At 39.9% G+C, this 23,596-nt stretch overlaps 1 protein-coding gene across 1 annotated transcript in view; it reads left to right on the plus strand.

Moving 5' to 3' along the window:
• The first annotated feature begins 435 nt into the window (after positions 1-435).
• Positions 436-23,596, plus strand: part of LOC145400422 (inhibitor of Bruton tyrosine kinase) — a 45,229-nt gene continuing 22,068 nt past the window's right edge. Inside the window, exons 1-10 of the mRNA XM_080272936.1 lie at positions 436-552; positions 1,918-2,001; positions 4,468-4,590; positions 8,284-8,433; positions 9,611-9,886; positions 11,413-12,922; positions 14,386-14,401; positions 15,539-15,704; positions 20,345-20,661; positions 21,451-21,650. Coding sequence (XP_080129062.1) covers positions 436-552; positions 1,918-2,001; positions 4,468-4,590; positions 8,284-8,433; positions 9,611-9,886; positions 11,413-12,922; positions 14,386-14,401; positions 15,539-15,704; positions 20,345-20,661; positions 21,451-21,650 — 2,959 coding nt within the window. The remainder of the gene's footprint in view (positions 553-1,917; positions 2,002-4,467; positions 4,591-8,283; positions 8,434-9,610; positions 9,887-11,412; positions 12,923-14,385; positions 14,402-15,538; positions 15,705-20,344; positions 20,662-21,450; positions 21,651-23,596) is intronic.

Raw genomic sequence — 23,596 nt, forward strand, 5'->3', positions numbered from 1 at the left:
TCCCAGTACTGATCTCACAAAGGAATTGTTTGAGCAAGAATTGTGTGGAAAATAGAAGTGAATTTCCAGTAATCATTTTACTGATGATAATCAGCCAGTGCTTTAGGAAGTGTTACCGTACTATAACAGTGTCTTTCACAGATACGGCTGTGACTTTATTTTTAGTAATACAGTATATGAACTTCGTTTAATATTGATGTCATAAGACTTTCACTGTTAAACTCTCTATAACAATTAAGAATCTAAATGCTGTTGTTTGGAAGAGTGATCCTTAATTAAATTATTAGATATAACTTGAAAAATGTACGGCACAAGAAAGTGAAACTGTTGATTTCAAATTAAATGGTACATGCAATCAGGATAAGCTTACAGAACTCAAGAGTTGCAAATTTTGTAGTAGAAAACTGAAATGCATTGTTCAAGAGGAATGTCAAAATGAATAGAGGGAGAAGAGAGGAGTGCACTCATACGTGTCGCTCTCGGCAACATGGCTCACAGATCACAGCAGCAATCATCAGAGGTACTGAGGCACAGGCCATTGCATATATGAAGGTAAGTACTGTGCCAAAAGTGAGCTATAATTTAAGCAGACATTACAGTTATTCCCCTGTCTTGGAAATTAACAGTAACTCAAAAAGTTGATGAACCAGAATTCACTAATACCTGGGGGCAAATACAGTATGCCCATATATTCTGTAATTGATGATTGTGAAGACTGGTAGAAACTTGAAGAGTTCTTTTGTACCAGCTGCATCAAGTAAATATGATCATTAGTACTACTGTACCAATGTCATTGTCTTAATTACAGTACAGGTGCTCGATAATTTGTAGGTGTCATTGAAAGCCAACTTAGTACAGTAAATGCTTCTCAAAAAATGTATCCAAAAATACATATAATGAAAGTGTGTAATTAGGGGAACAGTTAGCTATAACATTGTTTTCAGGCCTTGTAAAGGCTGTCAGTAGGAAATGCTTTTGGACCTCCTGATGATCATGTGGTTTTATAAGGCATAGGGAATACAGTACAGTATTCTTGACTGATGGTAGAGCTTCCAGTTTTGTGTGCTGAGTACATGTACTGGTATTGCTTTTTGTACTTAAATACCAGTATGTATGCAAAACTGACATCTTATTCCATATCCATTACCTTATATTTCAGCTTTCTCTTGTACTCCACCTCCTTTGCCATTAATGTCATGACCCTGCTGCTATCTTCTTGTTGACTGATTAATTGATTGCCAGTTTCATCTCAGACAGCATGTTTGAGTCGCTCTGCTCTCTGATATTGTATTTACTTAGTAAACCACCTTATTAACTCTTTTACAAAGACGTTATTTAAATACTGTATGCCCATTTTTGCCTTATTATCAGCTGTGAGTGCAAGGCCTATAGCTCTTGCTTATATCTTTTCTCATCTTAGAGGCTGTCATTCTTTCATTTGATATTTGATATTGTAACTATATACTTGTGTGGTATTGTTTTGACAATCTCTCTCTCTCTCTCTCTCTCTCTCTCTTTCTCTCTCTCTCTCTTTCTCTCTCTCTCTCTTTCTCTCTCTCTTTCTCTCTCATAGCTATGCTAGCTACAGTATATGAATTATTCATTTCAGTGTGCAATATTGGTATTATTAATTTGGTAGATTGATGTGGTTTGGGCATTTTGAGCAGATGGAGGATGACATTTGGGTACAGAAGGTGAGACATGTGAATGTCCAGGATAAGGTTGCAAGAGGCAGACTGAAAAAGTCCTAGGATGAGGTCATAGAGCATGACCTCAGGGATGTGGAACTGGGTAGGGAGGCAGCCAGAGATCAAGTAGCATGGAGAACCACCATTAGGTGACCAAGGCTGACACATGCAGTCATGTTTAGATCTCTTATAAGCAATACCATACGATGTGATGCGTTTTCGTTTCCAGAATGTTTGTCACCGTTGTTGCTTTGTTGCTGATAAGACTGGAAAGACTGCTCTTCACACTGCTGCCTCATGTGGAAAGAGAAAGGTAAGAACAAATAGTTCCATAGTATGCATGCATTTAAAATATTACAGTATTCATTTCTTTGTTGATAATTATGATTCAATCCTTTGTGTTCTCCAGGGTAAAACAGTATTTGTAAGAGTCACTGATGTCCATGTTATAGTATTTTACCCTGCCCTTTTGGATGTCGTACAAGTGTTTCATTCCGGTCTAGATATATATGGCAGTAACCCCTTAAATTGTCATTGTCTTCATCATCATCATCATCATCATCATCATCATCATCATCATCTGGACCTCCTTTCCCACCCTAGGGCAGGGTGAGGAGTAACAATATCCAGACAGCCTAATTTTGTCCAGTCCAATGGGCCATGCTTCCATTCACTCATCAGTCAAGCCCCTGGAATCATGGCTCTATCTGATAAGCCAAAAACTTTCACCACATTCTGTAGCTTCATATAAATGTATCCGCTAGAGTCAATCCAAACGCTGTCATGTTAAAATGGGGTGCCAAATCCTAAATCATGCACTTCTTACAACATTCATCCAGACAGCTTGATCTCTTGTCGTTCTCTTGTCAGTCCCCTGGCCTCACAGACATCCATATACCTGTATACCTTTCTTCCTCATACACTCATTCACCATATCCTTCCTCCTCCTTCTCCTTGGCCTACCTCGCCTCCTCCCGCCTTCAAATTCACTCAGATATACCTTTTTCACCGCGCTGTTGTTATCCATTCTCTTCAGATGACCATACCATCTCAGTACACTCGTCAATTCTGGTGTCCACAGACTTCCTCACTCTGCATCTTTCACAAATTACATTTTTCTCATTCACTCTCTGTACTCCACATACTTTCCTCAGCAGTCCCATCTCCACTGCTGTCATTCTCAACTTTTCATTTTGATGCCACATCATAGTCTCACATCCATATGTTAAAGTTGGCATTAACACTCCTTCATGTAAGCCTTGCGCAGCTGCAACACTAGCCTCTGTTTCTTATCAAGGCCTTCATAGCACCAACTACTTTCCTTCCTTGTGTCGCTCTACTTTCAATTTCTTTTGCTCATTTTCCTCTCTTTTCCATCACTGTAGCCAGGTATTTGAACTCACTCACCGATTCTAGTCTCTCCATTCACTGAAACATCACACTGGGAGTCACCTTCTCTCTCAATTACCATCACTTTACTCTTGTCTTCATTTGTTCGCAAGGCACGACTCTCACAGACATCAGCAATACTCTGCAGTAGCCTGCCAAGTTCTTGTCCAGTATTTGCAAGTATTACTGCATCATCAGCATACAACGAATTTGGTATATTCCATCCATCATTCATTACCAACGCCATCCCTCTCTCCATTACTCGTGTTTTTACTTCTCTCATCACCCCATCCATATGTATATTGAACAACCATGGGGACGTCACACAACCTTATGTTATACTACCAGTAGTATATTTTTTAGATGTTTCACTGTTGTGGAGAGTATTGCTTTCTGGCATAAGAAATACTGTATTGACCCTCATGAGTACTTAATTTATGATTTTTTAATTTTTTAATTTGTTTATTTTATTATTATTATTTTTTTACTGTAGCTGTGGAATATGCCTCTCTGGCTAGAACAGTACCATATTCATATCAGTATGCAGCAGTTTTGTGTGGGCATAGTAATGCAGCTAGAACATTTTTTCCAACCTAAGAGGAACTGTTCTTTCCTCATTCCTATAAATAATTAGTCCTTCATGTAGGTCCATCTATCTATCTATTGCCAGATGCCTTAACACGTTACCCGCGTTTCAGCAATATGAGTTCTCTCACAGGCCGCGTTTCACTTCAGAACTTTCTCCCCCTTTCATCTTCTCTTCATGCCATACACCACCTCACATGCTGCACATTTTCTTTCTATGAATAACTTGCACTCACCTTCCACATTCCCCATCTGCTCCAAATCATATTTACCCAATCGCTCCTCCACTTCTTTCTTATATTCTGCCCTTTTTTCTTTCTTTTTTTTTCAACATCTTGCAACCTTTCTACCCTCTTTGTATGAACTGCATCCATCTGTCCTTCCCTTCTTCTGTTCCTCCATTTCATTTGTAGGTATAAAAAATGATATGTCTTATAAAGTTTCATGTTTATGTTAAGTATGCAGATTGTGTTTACTTACCAATATTTTTTTTTTATAAGGAAGAATATAGTTTTGTATAAAAAAAAAAATTCAGAATGTTATGAATTGTTCAGTGGTAGCTTTGGCACATTGATAAGCCTTATAGTTGTTTAATAATAGAAGAATAATTGGGGAAATTTTTTCATGTTATTACTTCTTTTGTACATCTTACTTATCCTTCAGTGCCAGATTATTTTATTCATCTTACTAAACACCACCAGGGCTATGGGGGTTAATATAAAGCAATACAGTCGTCATATAGTATCATGTACAGTAGATGGTATGTTTTATGGCATTTTTATAGACATTAACGCTATCTGTATAGGTTGTGAAGTGGCTGTTGTCTCAGGGTGCCCAACTGAATCAGCGTGACTTTGAGAGTGGATACACACCCCTGCATCGCGCCCTCTTCTATGGCCAAGTGCATGTTGCCTGCACACTGATTCAGGTTTGTACTCACTCCCCATCCTCGTGGGATATCAAACTACAGAGTTATTCATACTATTCTTCCCTTCACAGTACACCCATACCCCATTATCCAGCACTTCAGTAACTGGCACTTCGCTAGACCGAACACAAGAAATAAGGGGAACATTCCCACAACCCGAACAGTATGAATGTCCATCGCCTCGCTAGTCCGATGCCCGCCTCTCCTAGGTTTGAAACGAGGCTCTCGTGGTCCTCCCTTCCTCCCTCCATCCCCTCTCTTCCCCCCCATCCCTCCTCCATCCCCTCTCTTCCCCCCATCCTTCCTCCATCCCCTCTCTTCTTCCCCCCATCCCTCCTTCATCCCCTCTCTTCTCCCCCCCATCCCTCCTCCATCCCCAACCACACTCAGCACCACCAGGCATGTCTCCCTCTCTGTCTCCCTGCCCTTCCCCACCCCAGGTTGTCTCCCTCTCCATCCCCCCACCCTCCCTCATCCCTGTTTGTCTCCCTTGTGTGTGTGTGTGTGTGTGTGTGTGTGTGTGTGTGTGTGTGTGTGTGAGTGAGTGAGTGAATGAGTGAGAGTGGTGAGGGAGTGAGAGAGTGAGTGAGTGAGTGGTTGAGAGTGAGTGAGACCAGGGGGGGGGGGTTAGTAGAGCAGTTTGGCTATCTTGTCTCCTTTCCTGTCCCCCCACCTTCCCCCACCCCTGTTTGTCTCCCTCCCCCACCCCTGTTTGTCTCCCTCCCCACTCCCACCCCCACTTGGTGGACTGCCAGTCATCTCCCTCCCTGTCCCTTTACCACTGAGCTCTATAAAATGGAGTGGCTATCTCCACAACGGGTGTGTGATTTTGGCAGCCATATTGAAACACCGACTCTCAGATTCAAATTCAAGTACTTTATTTCCATTAAGCAGTGATTATTAATAAAGAGACACTTTTTGCTTATAATACAAAAACATATGTGGATTATGATTTTTTTTTTCTGCCTAGTTCAACAAATTATATCAGGTACATTTAGCCAATGAGTATAAAACAATGCCATAGGTTGGTGCAGTGCAGAACTTACCCTTTATGGCACTATCTATGTCATGAAACCAAATGTTCAGATTGATAAAGGCCGGAAGAAACATGGAAATATCTACAGAAGAGTATGAACAGCAGAGAAGAGGACATGGAGAGAAAGACTGGAGATAAATGGGCCCATTTTAGTGGCCTCATTCATGCAGGGATACTGGGGAAGAATCTTCCTGCCACACTCCAGGGAGCAATAATCTTATAGAATTAGCAACAAGATATATTTCTTACTTGTGAAATGTAATGCCATCTCTCTCTGATGAATTCCTGTACCCATTCTTGCATCCAGAAGCTGCACAGCTGACCATGGCACTATGTGTTACAGAATCATCGGCTGCTTTAAAAAACCCAACGAACACCTCAGTTCAAAAACTGTATACGTCAGGCGAGGTGTAACATGGCTGCTGCTACATCAGCGCCGCCGCCCTGGCGGCTACATCAGTTACACTGTGTTAGCCATGAGATAGCCACTCCATATTATACTGTAGAGCTCACTGCCCTCTACCCTCCCCCACCCCTGGTTGTCACCATCTCCATCCCTCCCTTCCCCCTCTCTCCACTTTCTCTCTTTCTCTCTCGTGTGTGTGTGTGTGTGTGTGTGTCTGTGAGAGAGAGTGGTGAGTGAGTGGGAGAGTGGTGAGTGAGTGAGAGTCAAGAGTGAGTGAGACCAGTGGGGAGGGTAGTAGAGCAGTTTGTCTTGTCTTCTTCCCTGTTCCCCCATCCTCCCTCTCCATACCCCTGCCCTCCCCCACCCCTGCTTGTCAGGCTGCCAGTTGCCTGCCTGGTTTTCATTGTCAGACACTTGCCCTGAAGCTGTATTGAACACTGCATGTTCCACCACCCTACCATCCTGCATGTTATGTTTGATGTGCCATTTTTTAGTGGTAGTATTGTTTATGAGGATAAGAACATTACCTGTGAAGTGTTTCTGTGTCAGTCTTTATTGATTGAGTAAGGTGTATGAGTGGGTTTGGGTCTGGAATGCATCTCTGACTTTTCTTCAATATCTTATGGGGAAAATTGCATTGATATCTGACATACTTTCTGACTGAACACTCCCACTGATAAACAACACTTCTGGATATCGGCGTAGGAGTGTAATGACATATTTTTCATTTTGTTCTTGTCATCAGATGATTTTAATCAGTTTAGTGAAGGTCTTTTTTTATTGATGTTTTATTGATGAGGTAAAAGAAAGCTGTATTTAAGATGTCCCCAAACTGAAGGAGTTGGAGTTATATTCTAATGCTGCTTGTAACACTACTTATCATTATAGGATGGAGGGCTATATGCCAGCCAGTCACTTGTCTAAGGCATAGGGTGTCTGTACTCCATTGTGTGTAGTGGACAGGAAAACTGCATCAGCATTAGTTAACTATTATTTATAGTTATATAAATGACTGAACATTTTATTTCGTACAGTAATCCCTGTACTATCTGGACGCCCACTTTCCGGACTCCCCACTTACTGGATGTTGTGGGCCTGGACCTTCGGAACCCAAAAATGGCCCCCCCCAAAAAAAAAAAAAAAAAAAAAAAATCCCCCCCGAATCCTAATTTTTTCCCACTCGTAATTTGAAATTGCCACACGATGACGTGCAGTGCTGAACAGCTGTTTACACCATGGCCCCTTCACCCCATCCTTCCTCCCCCCTCCCCAGTCAGGGTTGCCATTTGGTATTTTTCATTACCAAATGTGGGCCAATTTGGTATTGAAAAGTTCGTTAGGTAGTGAATCAGCATGATCCATTACCAAACAGATTTTTCACATGTATGAAGATATAGAGAATGGAGATGGTGGACTGTCTGCTTTCTTTGATTAATCTGCTAGCATACATAGTGCAAAAGTAAACATGCTGCTGATTATAAGGAGAGTGATTATTTCCAGGTGTACATATAATTAGTCAAGAATAAATGCTTCCTTTAATTATTTGGTAATGAAAAGTTAAATTTGGTAATGAAAATTGAGGAGTTTGGTAATGTGGCTGAGCTCAGATCTGGCAACCCTGTTCCCAGTTACTGGCTAACCATCGTCCAGGGAGGATGTTCATTGCAGTGGATGCCGCATGTTCTCGTTTTTGTGAATAAACTGCAATACCTTGCCACTAGACCACATGGGAATTTACAGTATTGTGCATTGTTAAGAAATTTAAGAAATTAGAATTTAGAGTGCAAAGGATTCAGTGTGGAGTGCAAAGTGGCGGTTGAAACTGGCGTGGTGCAATTAAGAACGGAATGTGCAGTGTTAAACAATTATAACTCACAGTGCAAAGAATTAAGTGTAGCACAACACTGGATTACTGTACGTGCTTTGAGAGCATATAACTACCAGAGCCTTAGAGAAGGTGGCCACGGATGTGCTGTAAGTACCCTGTACACTGCTAAGTATTTTCCATACTCCTAATTCCTCATTCTCTGGTTCCTTTTTTTTTTTTTTTTTTTTTTTTTTTGTAGTGAAGTTTGTGGCCATTGTACAAGTGGAGGTGGAAGTTAAAGTGTTATAATACTGTTTTGCCTTTTGTTTCATTATTGTACTAAATGTAGAATGATCCTGTGAATTGTTTACTTACAATACTCTGCTATTTATGTTTGTTGCATACTGAATTTACTGTTAATTTTGATAATTTGTTATCCATTAGGGAGGGTGTAGCCTGTCTGCACTTGATCATGACTCGCTGACACCTCTTGACCATGTAATCTTTGACCGTCCTCCTGAGGTCGTGTTCCGAGGCTCCTTGCCAACACAAGTGTATGTCTGGGGCAGCAACACCAACTACAATTTAGGCCAAGTAAGTACTGTAGTTATTCTTTTACAGCTAAAGTTGCACTAGTGCATAACTGCAAGAGGATGGAAAGAAGGCAGAATGTTTCTTTCCATATGTTAACTTTGTCTTTCATGAAATACACGTTTTGTCCACTTCTTGTCAGTCCCAGTACATAATCACACGAATGAAAGTTTTACTGTAGTTATGAACAGATTTTGAATTGGATATTTAAGGATGCTGTGTAATTAAACCTAATATCAATTGTTCTTAAAACTGGCCTGCTCTGGTGGGAGGTGTTGAATGTGGGGTGTAGTATTAACCAGTGTGTGTGGAGTGGTTCAGTGTAGTAGTTTTCAGTGACCCTCAACCATGACAAGGTTAATGCAGAGTGTCATGTCACATTCTCTCTCTCTCTCTCTCTCTCTCAAATAATTGTTAAAGCACTGTACTTTTAACCCTTTCAACCTGAGAGTCTTCTGAATTAAAATATCTGGTGTTAGCTAAAATATAATACTAAGTGTATATTTGTGAGTTTATGGAGGTTGTTTCAAACTCCTTCTACTTGTGGGATGCTTTGTAAGCTGAATTTGTTTAATTTTAGTCTGAAATAAACACTGCGAATCTCCTCAGCCTGATGGAATCAAGTCTATCTATATCTATTGCCAGACGCCTTAATCCCTCATACGGGGTGGCAACAAACAAATCGCCTCCACGTCACCCTGTCCCCTTCCATTTCCCTGTCCCGCTCCCAACACCCCCCCCCCTCTCATATACCCCTCCACTCCATCCCTCCATCTCATCCGTGGCCTTCCCCTCCCTCTTTCCCCCTCCACCTTACTCACATACACTCTCCTCGTCAGTCTCTCACTCTCCATCCTCTCCACATGGCCAAACCACCTCAGTGTGTTTCTCCTAATGCATCCTATCACATCCACATCCACACCACAATGCTCCTTCACATCCTCATTTGTCAGTCTGTCTCTCCATGTGACTTCACAGGCTCCTCTCAAATAACTCATTTCCACTGCTCTCACTCTTGACTTGTGTCCCTCCAACAACATCCAAGCTTCACTTCCATACGTTAGAGTTGGTATCACAATACTGTCATGTACTGTAATAACTTTTTCACTTGCATGCTCACTTCAAGTAACCACAGTAAATTATCCTTATTTTGGCACTCATAATGTTTATGTTATTCCAGACATCCCAGCAGGCCCGACAAACCCCAGAATGTCTTGAGGCTGTAAATCGAGAAGGGCACTGGATAACTGATGTAGCCCTGAGCAAATTTCACACTGTGTTTGTGAGCAGCAGTGGACGGGTGTATACGTGTGGCCATGGTCAGGGTGGACGACTGGGCGTAGATACCAATGACCCCGTCCTTACTCCTCGTCCAGTAAAGACCTTCATGCATGTCAATGTTGTCAAGGCATCTGTTGGACCTGACCATTCTCTTTTCTTAACCGATTCAGGCCAGGCAAGTAATGTGACATTTATTATGCACTGTATCATCAGTGTGATGAAATAATTAAAGCACAGGTGTGTTGGTAAACCAGACCTGTAAACTTCAGCTTCCATAACTTAAAGGCCAGTGGGTGACAGTGATGTACAATACTGTGTATTAATTGATCACTTGCAAGTTTTGGGCAATGAGGAAGTTCAGTATATCAGCAGTGATAGTTGTCCCTTTGTAGAACAACAGTTGGGGTAAATGCAATATTTGCATCACACTGAAAAAAAAATAAAATAAAAAAGGTGCATTTTGTTGTGAATCATCACATGGAGGTGATGATCCATACAGACCCAGAGGCACCACCAAAACAATAGTAAACAAGCCTATAGACACATAAATCAATGAAAATGTTTCCTGGAAAATAAAAACAGAAAAATCGTGATCCTAAATCATACTGAATTGAGAACATGATGGAAAATTTCATTAAGCTAACAAGTTTTTTGTTAGTTTGTCTGGTTGGTGTCAGGAGAACTCCTTTCACATGACTGCCCGTAATTACTCCCTGCTTTGCAGTAGCTAGGAACACAAAGGTGTCCTTTTCCCCAGATTCACTGCTTAGCCTGAGATAAAAGTCTTCATTCACAGCCGTCTTTTTGTTCACTGGATGAGTTGGCTTAGACTTCTGTTTTATCTGCCTTATTGTCATTTTTCTTTCTTTTTTCAATTTTTCATTCCCTCAATTCACCAATCATAGATATATATCTGTTAAAGTATTCTTTCATTCTCTTGTAGATTTTATTGGGGTGTTTTAGTGCACTTCATTAGCCATATATAAATTTGTAGGTATCGTGTTGAAATAAGTAATCATGGACCTTCGTACAGCTAAGAAAAAAAAAAAAATGTTTGTGCAATATACCGTTTGTGGGTACAGTGTACCATACACACCTAAATAGTCTTGTATAGACCTTGATTCATTTGTAGGGCTGAAAGTAAATTACATCATAATATTATAACCAGTGCCACACCATGCATAAAGTACCGGTACTTGCTTTTATTGTGTCTTATCACTAGTATTCACCATCCTGACCCATATCACTGTGATCTGCTAGAGTTTAAAAGACAAAGAGAATATAAGACAAAAGAATGTAAGAAAAAGACTAAAAGAATATAGGTCTGTTGACAAACACTGCATCTGGGGTGAAGGGAAACAAAAAACTTACCCCCCACAAAGATATGAGGTAAGCTGATAGGTGCTCTCACAACCACAGCACTGCCAAGGCAGCTGGCTTCATTTACGTCACTGCATATAGTGTATGATGAGTTTAGTGGATTTTTATGTACAGGCCAAGGTGACTTCACCCTACTTTCTTTTATGTAAAGATAATCCTTTGCAGAGAGAACCAAATTTCCCAAGTATCCATCACATTTTGAGGTAAGTAATTGGGACTGTATCTTTTGGGAATGAATGAGGTAATCTGAAAGGCATGCTTTGGTGGATGGAACATTCATAGAGGAATATGTCTGGTAAAACCTTTGTTTTCTTTGTGCAGGTACTTAGCTGTGGCAGTAACTTTCATCATCAGCTTGGATTAAGCCCACCACCAGAGCATGTATATACCCCAAGACTTCTTACATGGCACAAGTCACACAAAGAAGAAGTCATTGCTGGTATAGGAGCAGCAAAATATCATTCTGTGATGTGGACTCCTCGTATGTTATATACTTTTGGTCTGAATGCTGGACAGCTAGGATTCTTGAAGAATACTGGTGAACACACAGTTATCACACCAAGAAATGTAACCTCAATAGTTTTGAAGGAAGATGTTATCCTTACCTGTGTAGCAGTAAGTGATGGAGCTACTGTGCTATCTACTTCAAATGGAGATGTTTATGTCCTCCATCAGTACCAGATCCGCAAGGTGGCATCGAAAATGCCAGATATAGTGAAGATTGCTTGTATTGGAGGAGATTTAGACCCAAAAGTTGGAGCAGCTGGACTGAAGGAACATGGAGGAGATGATCTGCAAATAGCTGTTCTTATTGGGAAAAACATAGGTCATCTTTATTTATGGACTCAGCAGGTTTCTCACATGTCTCGCTGTATTTTCAGTATTAACAGAAAGATAAGTGTAGTGGACTTTTGTCTGGGTCGCCACTGTCTGGGCATTGTCACTGATGATGGTGAAGCCTTTTCTGGGATTGTACTACCAACTCGTACAAAGGAGGTCAATGATAAAGTTTCAGTAAGAAAAGTATTTAGGCCATCAGGGCAGTTGGTTGAATTTCTTGATTATGGCTCATGCATAACTGTGCGTTTAAGTCGCCTGCCTGCTCTACATCGCACTGTGTCCATCATGTGTGACCCAAAGGGCCAAAACTTTGCAGCTCTTCAGATTGAAATGAACATCTTCCTTGTAGATCTTCCTAAAGTGAGTCCCAGCACCATCCAGGAAGATTTTACTTCTTTCCTCACAGAAACTGATGAAATGGACACAGTGCATGATGTAGTTATTGTGTGTGGGAATCATAAGTTTCCTGCCCATTCTTATATACTAGCCTGTCATAGTGATTATTTCTGTCACCACCTTCTAGATGATAGTAATCAGCTCTCAAATGGCACCAGTCATCATGAAAAGTCATGGAGCATGTATAAGGACAATGATAAGAAGTATTTTGTCTTCCCAGATATTCAGCCAGATGTATTTAAAGAAATATTGACCTTCATGTATACTGGATCATGTTCAATCTTAACTCCTGAGGTAGATTGTAGATCAGGATTTTCAGATGGAATTTTTGGTGAGGGTATAAGTGAAGTTCACAAGACATATGGAAATACAGGATGCAACAAGGTGCAGCAAAGGTCTGGATTATCAGACTGCAGAGAAGAATTACAAAGCTATCAGTCTTCCACCAAACAAAGAAAGAAGAAAAGCCGTAAGACATCAGGAATGAAGTCCAAACAGAATAAACTCTTGCCCAGTCTTGTGGCATTGGCAAGCAAGCTACAGATTCCAGCACTTGTGAGGGAAATAGAAATAAAGAATGCACTGATTGAGGAAAGTGACCATAAGGATATCAGGTAAATAAGCACACAGAGTTGATTTGTGCTTTGTTAGTTTTGAGTATTCTGCATATGTGTGTATGTGTAATATATATATACAGTATATACATATATATATATATATATATATATATATATATATATATATATATATTATATATATATATATATATATATATATATATATATATATATATATATATATATATATATATATATATATATATATATATATATATATATATATATATATATATATATATATATATATAGTATGTGTGTGTGTGTGTATACAGTAAACTCTTAATTATCCATCGTCGCAGTATCTGACCGAAAGCAATATCCGGCAAAATTATACGGTATATAGTGCCGAAACAGGATGTAACTGGTGGATCAATGCAATATCCAGCATTGAGGTGTATCAGCCGGCTCGTAAACGATAGCCAGCCAGTGCTGTGTTACTGTACTATACAATATCATTATTTTATTGTATTTTATGCTTAATTTTCTTCTTTTACTCCAGGGAAAGTTTTTAGGATAGAAGTTTGAGACGGATAGTAACACAATATCCACCTCTGTGCTGAATATTGATCTGATGGGGGTACTATGCAATATCCAACGTTTTGCTTTAACTAGCTTAGGGCTTGGCAAAATTCATTCATTTATCATGTAATTCAGTGTTGCCTAGTGAGGAGCATTGGAGCCCAGGGCTAGGCAAGTTGGTCCTGACATTTAAGATGAGAGTGACCAGTCTCACTCATCCTTGAGTGGCATTACATGAGCAATAAACCCCAGCCACCCCTTGGATAAACCTGCACCAGCTCAAACTGATTGGCGTGCCCAAATTGCCCACCACCAGGCACCATTATTTGGTTATATGGTTACCACCCAGCATATTAAATGGTTTCCTGGTCTACAGGAAACTGTTTGGCTTGTCACTCAGTGTAGAATCACCCATAGACTAAAGAGGGAAGAATGAAAGAAAGGTAGAAGAAGGATGGAAAGAAGGAAGGAAGAGAGGACAGGGCAGGCACCCAAGAGCAGCACTACATCGAATGACTGGATGGTGAGCGCCCCCACCAATTGGCTGATTACGCCAGATAAATGAGGGTTTATTATATATATGTAGTGTATACATACAGTAACCTCTCAACTAACGCAAGTTTTAACAGTGCGTTTTCGTTTTAACATGAGCAAATATTTAAGGAGATATGTTTAACTAAAAGGGTTTCTCGATTTAACGCGGTTATACGTACATGATGTTCTCAAATTAGTCGCGTGCACCTTGGACAGTCCCTGGCTGATAAACCATCTCGGGGACGGTTTAATTTATTCAGCTGAAAAAAAATATATATATATATTATATCAGATTCATTATGGTCAATTAAGTCTTTGCATATCTGGAGAGCAGAGCGAGGAGGGACAGCAGAGTGAGGAAGGGGAGCGGTGGGAGTTGGGGGAGGGCTGGATGTGGGGGAGTGGGGTGAGAAGGGACAACAGCAGACGACGAGTGATGCGTAGATGAATTGATGCTGTTTGTTGTTATTGTTTGTGACCTACTTACTGTAATGAAAATGTTGCTTTTACTGTATTGTTTCTATGACCTACTAATGCATTAATAATGTTGAGGAACTTTCACAATGCCATGAAAGAAGCAAAATTGAAACAAAATTCACGTAAAAGACGAGAACAGTATTGTATGTATTTGAGGAGAAGTAAACAACTCCGGGCCAACTAGGGCTCAAATGTTTTTAACATCTCCCCAGATATACTGTTTTTGTTTTTTATGTGGATTTTCTTTCAAATTAATATTGTTGCTTTTAAGTTTAGAGTAGCATAATTTCCCAAATGGGTAGACTTTCCCAGAGTCCAGGATCGTAACCCCCAATATTACCATTGTTTCTTATGGGAAAATTATGTTTTAATAATGCATTTTTAGATAACGCAACCTCTCCAGGAACATAACCCTCGCGTTATTTGAGAAGTTACTATTTATTTATATATATATATATATATATATATACATACTGTAGATATTCAGTAATATTATAAATAGATAGATTGTATACTTGCTGTAACGGACTAATTGGGTAAGAACCTGGTCTGTTAAAGCAGATAGTCCGTTATATCTAAGGGTCCCCTCTTGAGGGGTTTTCAAGCACGCATTTAAAAATAAATTAGGAAAATATAGTTCTAGTACTGAAAATATTAACTAGACCCATTTTCCACTAACTTGCCCAACAGTTTGCTGCTTTTGCATCTTATTTCACATCCATGCCCTAGCACTTCATAATTAGTAATGTACAGTACTTTGGTACTATAGTCTGTTACTACAACTCAGGAATCACGATGGGAAGAAGGCAATTTTAGGCCAGGTTGGAGTAAAAACAGTGGGAAACACATGTATGGCAACCCATTACACTCCATTAAATGGACATTGTTCATTATAGCTGACAAAAGTTTGGTGGGCTTCATGGCTTCCATTAAATCTGATATCTGTAATACCAGCATCCATTATAGCGGGGGTCTACTGTATTTGAAATTAATGCATGTAGTGTCATACTTCATTATAAAACTTGAATATGTCAGTTTTGTACCATACTTTATTTTTAAAGGAAAGAGAGGCTGCAATTCGAAGGAAAGTATGACCGGATGAAGTATCAGGAACTTTGGGATGTCATGATTAACAGCAAGAATGGAGACAAACTTGGTGCTCACAAGTGTATCCTGGCAGCCCGACTGGAATACTTCCGCTGCATGTTTAGTGCTGGATGGATGGAGGTATGTCCAGTTCAGTAATAGAAGAGTATGAGATAAAAATTTGAGAGCAAGTAATGCTTCTTACACATCTTGTACCTTCTGTGTTTTTCTTCTCAGACTAAGAAATAGGTTAGGAAGCCCTTTTCTGATCTGTGATAGCCTATCTCTTGTTGACTGTAGTAGCACATCAGGTGCTGAGGTCAGTGTGTTTGAACCTGCAGTTTCTGACCATGTTCTGATTAGCTTTGGATTTGAAATCCTTTAACCCTCTTATAGGAAGGTAGTAAGATTTAGAAATTATGAGAGTATTGACCATAATCTGGTCTGCCATGATGTTGATTAGCTTTTAAACCATCAGCTTTTCTGATCTTTCTTCCAACAAACTGAGTTATGTAACAGTGTTTTAAAATTTTAGTCTTCAATCACCATCACCCTGAGGTTAAGACGACTATAACTGTACCTGACAATTCACCTTGTTTTAGCAAATCAGTTATACATACATACTTCAACCAATCTTATGTTGCCCCATGATGAGCATAGGAGCCTGGAGCTAGACAGGTTGGTCCTGACATTTAAGATGAGGGTGACCAGCCTCGCTCGTCCCTGAGTTGCATTATGTGAGCAGTAAACCCCAACCATCCCTTAGATATAAACCTACACAGGGTCAATCCAGCTGGAGCACCTTCATTACCCTCTAAACTACCAGATACCATAGCTTGGTTACATGGTTATGACCCAGCAGAGAGTACAGTAACCATTTGGCATGTCACTCAGTGTAGAGTCACCTGTAGACAGGAGGAAAGGGAAAGAAAGACAGAAATTTCTGTTATTATTATAATGATTTTTATTATTATTATGAGCGATTGGTGAAGAAGATAACTAGATCTGATGTGAGAGGTGTAAGGCTGAGAGGAAGACCACGAATAGGATGGATGGACAGTGTGAAGAGAGCATTGGATGCGAGAGGGATGTCTGTTGAGCAAGGAAGAGTGGCTGTGAGTGATAGAAATGAATGGAGAGAAATTGTGAATGAATAAATGATGACGCAGTCCTGAGGGGATATTCTCCCGCATTTGGTCTGATCAGCTAATCAGGTCAGGTGCGGGTAAGGAGATGGGTCTATTATGAAGTGGCTGGGGTAAATCAGCTCTGCTGTCTGGCCCTGCTGCGGATGTCACTGATTGCACTGCGCAGTTGACCCTTGTGCGGTGTGGTTCGGTGAGGATCTGTCCCTTCTCCCCTTTGGGGCTAAGATGCGAATGCATGTGTTTGAGTGGATGAGTAAATGGGGAGTGTGTCATCCTGTCTCGGCTACCTCCCTTTCCTTGGGGGAAGCAGCCTAGGTATATAGATAGATAGAGATTATTATTATTATTATTATTTGTGGTAGGTTGGGGCGCTCACCATCCACTCACTCGATGTAGTGCTGCTCTTGGGTGTCTGCCCTTTCCTCTCCTCTCTCCATTCCTTCCTTCCTCTTCTGTCTTTCTATACTTCATTCTTTCCTCGTCCTTCTGCCTACGGGTGACTTTACATTCCCTCTTTTATCATTCTGTCTTTCATTCTTTCCTCTTCCTTCTGCCTGTGGTTGACTCTACACTGAGTGACAAGCCTAATGGTTTCCTGTACACTAGGAAACCATTTACTATGCTGGGTGGTAACCATATAACCAAATTTTGGCACCTGGTGGTTTAGTGGGTAATTACAGCACTCCAATCGGATTGAGCCGGTGAAGGTTTATATCCGAGGGGTGGTTGGGGTTATTGCTCATGTAATGCCACTCAGGGATGAGTGAGGCTGGTCACTTTCATCTTAAATGTCAGGACCCAATTGCTTAGCCCCAGGCTTCTACGCTTCTCATGTGGCAACGTAGAATTGGATGATGGATGGATGGTTGATGATGATGATTATTTTATTATTATTATTATTATTATTATTATTATTATTATTGTTGTTGTTTTTGTTATTATCATCATCATCATCATCATCATACTAAATTTAATGTGTTGAATACACTCACAGACAGTAGCTCTACCTTTGGACACCAGAAAAAACTGAGAACAATTTGTAAACGGTCCATTTACATAATAGAATTATGGCAGTACAAGCTGGGCTCCTACCATACCTGTCACAAACATGGAAAAGTAAAAATTACAAAATAAAGCCTTAATATTAGTAACAGGATGTACACTCGCTCCAGAATGTATCGGTGCAGAATATGTGTTAAATATTATGACACATGGAACAAAGGCAACTGGAAATTGCGGTTCTGTCCTCCCACACGCAGGCATCTCTGACGATAGATGACTGCTATATCAGATACCTCTTATGTCCTTCATAATGAGTAGGGAATGGCCGTAAATGTTATAATATATACAGGTATAAACGGGCTATCACTGCCACATGGTCGAATCATTCCCGATGACATCGGACCCACAGTGCACCGATACTCTCTGCAGCGAGTGTACATCATAACTATCACCATTTACAGTGCCTTGCTTCCTCATGGGAACATCCTGACAGGGTATGCCCATGAGAGAACAGCCTTCAGGCTACTGTGTTCATACAGTCTTCTCCTATCCATTATCTTCCCTCTCTGTCTTACCAGTGCACTGTTCCAGTCTCTTCGTCTGTATCACACATGATTTTCCTCTTCCAACCTTACCCTTTGTCTCACTTTGAAATATGAATACCATCAATTGAACCAGCATTTGAATTAAGTTGCTTCCACTTGCATACTTCATGCTTTCTTGAGTTGTGCTTAGAGATCACCTGGAAGTTGCCTCTCTCACTTGATATTCAGCTGTGTTGTCATAGCCATCATGAAAGGCTTTACAATATGTGTTCTCCTAAGGACTGGGAACCTAATTCCAGGTATTTCTCTCTCAAAATACCCTCATCTCTTCATCATCATCATCATTGTCGTCCCACCCCCGTTTCCCAGCCACAAGTTGGATGAGGTAAGCTTTAGAAAGCAAGAAAAATGGAAAAAAATAATAGAGAACTGATCAACAGCATACCTAGTAAAATGGGTCACATTCATTAACCATTCAGAGCCATGGAATGCTGGCCCCACTTCATAGTCAAACCTTTCACACAATCTCTTCTTAATGATCCATCAGAGAAAGTGAGCCTGAGAGACGTCAAGTTAAAAGGGGGATGACAAACCCTTGTCATGCATTTTTCCATACAATATTCATTGAAGCTCAAACCCTTGTCATGCTCTTCTCCACGCAAAATTCATTCACGCTGAAACCCTCGTTAGTTCCCTAGCCTCATCAACCTCCATACTTCTCTTTCTCACATACTCATTTACAATATCTGTCCACCTTCTTGGCCTACTATGATTTCTCTCGTGTTTAGACTCACTTACATTTACAGGTACCCTTTTCATCACCCTGTTTATTCCCATTCTTACCATATGACTACACCATCTAAGCATGCTCTTTTAAAATCTGTTGACCATGGACATCCTTACTGGACACCTTTCATGAATCTCATTATTGCTTATCGTATCTACTTTTCACACTCCACATACTGTACATTTCACAGTAGCCCCATCTCCACAACATTAATTCTTGACCTTCCATTTTCATTCTGCACTAAAGTCTCAGAGTCATGTGTTAACAGAGATGAACAAAGCTTTGTACCAGTCTGTAAAGTTCTTGTTCGCTGTTGGCAGTTAACAAAGCATCATGTGCATTCATCAGATTTAAGATACTCACCTTCTACCATTCATTACTCTTTTCATCCCTCTCTCAGTAATTCACATTTTTGCCCCTCCTATAAATCCCTCCATAAATGTATTGAACAGCCATGGAGACATGACACAGCCTTCTCTTACTCCATCATTGATCTATTTTATACCACACACGTAGATGCCCACCCTTCCATACGCAGGCTTCATTACCATCATAAAAGCATGTAGGCCTAGCAGCTTTCAGCAGCCTTATCTCACACCATCACTGATCTATACAGTACCACTCACTGAGATGTCCACCCTTTCTTACACAGGCTTCATTACCGCAAGCTTCACTACCATCTTTGTAAAAGCTCATAGCAGCTTTCAGCAGCTTTCCATCCACACCATACATAAGCAAAACCCTCCATAATCTCTCAGCTTACTTTGTCATATGGTTTATCCAGATCATAAATGCTATAATTAGGCACCTTATAGGTCTTTTCACAGGTCTTCTCCACTATGTCTCGTTGCAGATATTAAATCCACACATCCCTTGTCACTCCCAAAGCCACCCTGTTCATCAGTCATAGACTTTCTGATATATCCCATTACATTTCCCATGATAATTTTGTATATTCATCATTCAACATTCAGCAGACTTACGCTGTTATGATTTTTGGACTTTGCTTTCTTTATTTGTGTACCTAAGTAAAATCATAGCCATTTTCCACTCTGCAGGTACAGTTCCACTCATCCATGCATTCTTACATATTTCTAATAACACTTCATTCCACTCTTTCAACTGCAGGTAACCATGTCCACATACACCTCATTGGCATCTGCTGCCTTCCCATTCTTCAGCTGCCTCACAATATTCTTCATTTCTTCAGGTTATGTAATGTTGGGAAATAATTTTCTTGAGTCAAGCTGATTGATTGATTGTAGTAATGTGAAGCTTATAAATTCAACGATGTTTCAGGCATCCTCCAGCCAATCCTTTAGCATCCCTCTGCCCACCAGCATTCTGAGTGTGCTCTTGGACTACTTGTATGAAGATGACTCACCTAAGCTGCACCAGTGTCGAGATCCAGAATTTGTCTGCAGTGTGCTGGCTGTTGCAGATCAGTTTCTCGTGAACAGACTGCGAGAAATTTGTGAGAAAGTTTTAAGTGATTTGATGACATTACGAAATGTAGCAGACCTTTTTGAGTTTGCATCACGATGCAATGCTACAAGCCTCAAGTCCTCAGCTATGCAGTTTATCTGCCTAAATCTGGCATCACTGTTGGAAAATGGGTAAGCAGTATTTCTTTGTGTTGCATAATGTTGTATGTAGCTTTGCAGAAGTAGTAGGAATGCGGTAATTTCATGGCACAGTGGAACATATGTTAAACAAAAGCCTAATTATTAGAAGTTTGTTTAACTGAATGTTGGACCAGGGAAGCTTTTGTATGTCACATGTCATGTAACCTGAAGGTAAGCCCACAAAAAAGAAGAAGAAAAAAAAAAACTTCTTGAAAGCCCAATTTCCATTTCTGTTTATGGTAACATAATGACTGTTCTTTTGTATATAGTGTTCTTAGTCATCTACCACTAGGAGGAAATACAATTGGAAATTTTATTTCCTCAGTAGGTACCGTTGCTACCTATTCTGTCTACCATCAGTGTGAGATTTATGTATTATTCTTTCTGCAGTTCTATTTTTTGATTACTCAAGATATATATTACACACACAGCCTTTTCACTGTAATGTTGCTGCTGGAGATGGATGCCTACGGGGTGGCCACAAACAAATCGCCTCCACATCGCCCTGTCCCTCGCCATTTCACTGCCCTGCTCCCAGCTCACACCCTCCTCCCTCATATACCTCTCCACTCCATCCCTCCATCTCATCCTTGAGTTTGTGAGAACTAAAAAATGCATATTGAAGAAGTGTGTTTGATACAATGTTAATGTATGATTTTACAAAGGATGCATTTTTTTATGTGAGGAATTTCAGTTCTGCTGAAGAGTACATAAGCACTAATATATTTTAATACAGTTATATTTATAATTTAAGTCAATGGCTGGTTTTTAACTTTTCAGGTCACTACTTGCCATCAACAGTTCTGACATGATGGAGCTCAGTAAATATTATAAACAATTTGTTACTCGAATGTCCTGCCGTGTTGTGACTCCTCATGACATCCCTCCATATGCTGAAGAACTTGAACAGCTGCTTGAAGAGAAACCATTAGCACTGCCAGAATCAGATGAAGACTGGGAGGATAACTCCCCTAGCAGAGGTGATATATTTGACTGTTAGATATTGTGCCCTAGTTAAAGTATGTATTCATGCATCCATGCTGTTTGTGTGTGTGTGTGTGTGTGTGTGTGTGTGTGTACACCTAGCTTACCTAGCTGTAGAATACAGGATTTGAGCTAAGTTCAGTTTGTCTACATATACTACATCTATACTTTTATCCAGTCTGTTTTTGAGTACATGGTTGTTCTTGGCTTGCATCACTGCCTTTTCCAAACTGTTCCAAACATCTCTATTTTTCTATTGAAAAGCTACTATTTTTTTCCATACATCTGCATTTCCTCAGTATATATATATATATATATATATATATATATATATACACAGTATATCATCTCATCAGCCGTTTGAGTGTCCACTGCAGGACCGGCCTATCCCTACCGAAGTGGGGACAATACAGCCAATGTATCTCTACCAAGTGGCTTAGGCTGTCTAGTAGAGATTGTATGTAGAGTGAGAAGTGCTTGTAAGTGTAATTGTAGTGTTGTAGTGGCTTTGAATGTGCGTGTAGTCTGTGAACCAAGCGTAATTGGCCCACTCATGCCGACTGGGTGCAAGCATACTTTATAGTATGTGACACTGGTTCAACCACAACACCCTTTGTGTCCACCAATGCAGTATATGGCCAGAAGAACGCTCCCAAAGTTTTTTACCCTGGCGGGGCGCGAACCCTCGTTCTTCAGTGTACGAAAACGCACACTTTACCACAGAGGCTCCATATATATATATATATATATATATATATATATATATATATATATTTATATATATATATATATATATATATATATATATATATATATACAGTATATATATATATATATATATATATATATATATATATATATATATATATATATATATATATGCATTCTTTTCTTTCCATTTTCATTCATAAAAAGATCCTATCCTCCCCCCCCCTTAGTCCACTGTTTCTAGTTCTTAGTCTCTTGAATACCATAACTTATTCTCTCTCTCTCTCTCTCTCTCTCAACTACTAATAGTCTCCAACTTCTCATAAGACAGCTCTTTCAAGTTAGGTGTCATTCTTGTGGTCATTCTCTGTACTGTACCTTTTCCAGCTCTTTATAAGTGGTGACCATATCACTGTTGCATATTCTGATTTCAGACTGTTATTGCCCTTGACATCTCATTCATATAATTAAAAGCCACTCTTTGTGTTGGCCAATAGTTTATATGCCTTTCCAGTGATACTGTGTATATGCTTAGTCTGCCAGGCCAGTAAATGAACTCCTGCAGCCTTATGTAAGACAAGTATGGCATGCCAGGTACTCTTTGACTACTGTAGTGCCATGGAGGTGGTTTGCAGTTGGTGACAGTGTGTGTCTATACCATTTATTTACATAAAGCCTTATGGCCACCATAATTACACAGTACCAACAGACTCAGTATACCACACTCTCACTGCTTTAGGCTTTTGTTCCTCCTCTCATACACTTATTCTTCTAACCCTTTATTGGTTTTCAGTAAGACTGGTGTTTATTAGCTGCAAAAGTACCCTCTTTCACACAGAAATAGGCTAGATGAGGAATGAAATCTTGAATGAAAGGCTTATAAATAATTCTTCCATCTCTGTCCAGTATGCCAATATTGACAAAAAAAATCCATAATAGTTTGGTATCAGCTAAAATGTGAAAATTGGCGATATATCGAATTAGAGAATCATATTGGTTACAGCTATACCCGTAGACCACAGAGGATGATTCCCTGCCTAACACCAGATGAGCTAACTACTGTCTTCAGATTAATTTACTTGCCTCTGGGAAACCTAAGTCCAGGGTTAATGATTATGGTATTTTTCTTGTCTTGGTGTTTCTGTTCTTGTGTCGATGGTGGTATCTCTTCCACTTCTGTTCTTTTTTTCATGTTATTACCTTATCCTTTCACTTTCCTGCCTCTCATTATTAC

This window comes from Coenobita brevimanus, chromosome 52 (assembly GCF_032717465.1).
Source record: "Coenobita brevimanus isolate Jiangsu-jjx chromosome 52, ASM3271746v2, whole genome shotgun sequence".
NCBI classification, from domain to species: Eukaryota; Metazoa; Arthropoda; class Malacostraca; order Decapoda; family Coenobitidae; genus Coenobita; species Coenobita brevimanus.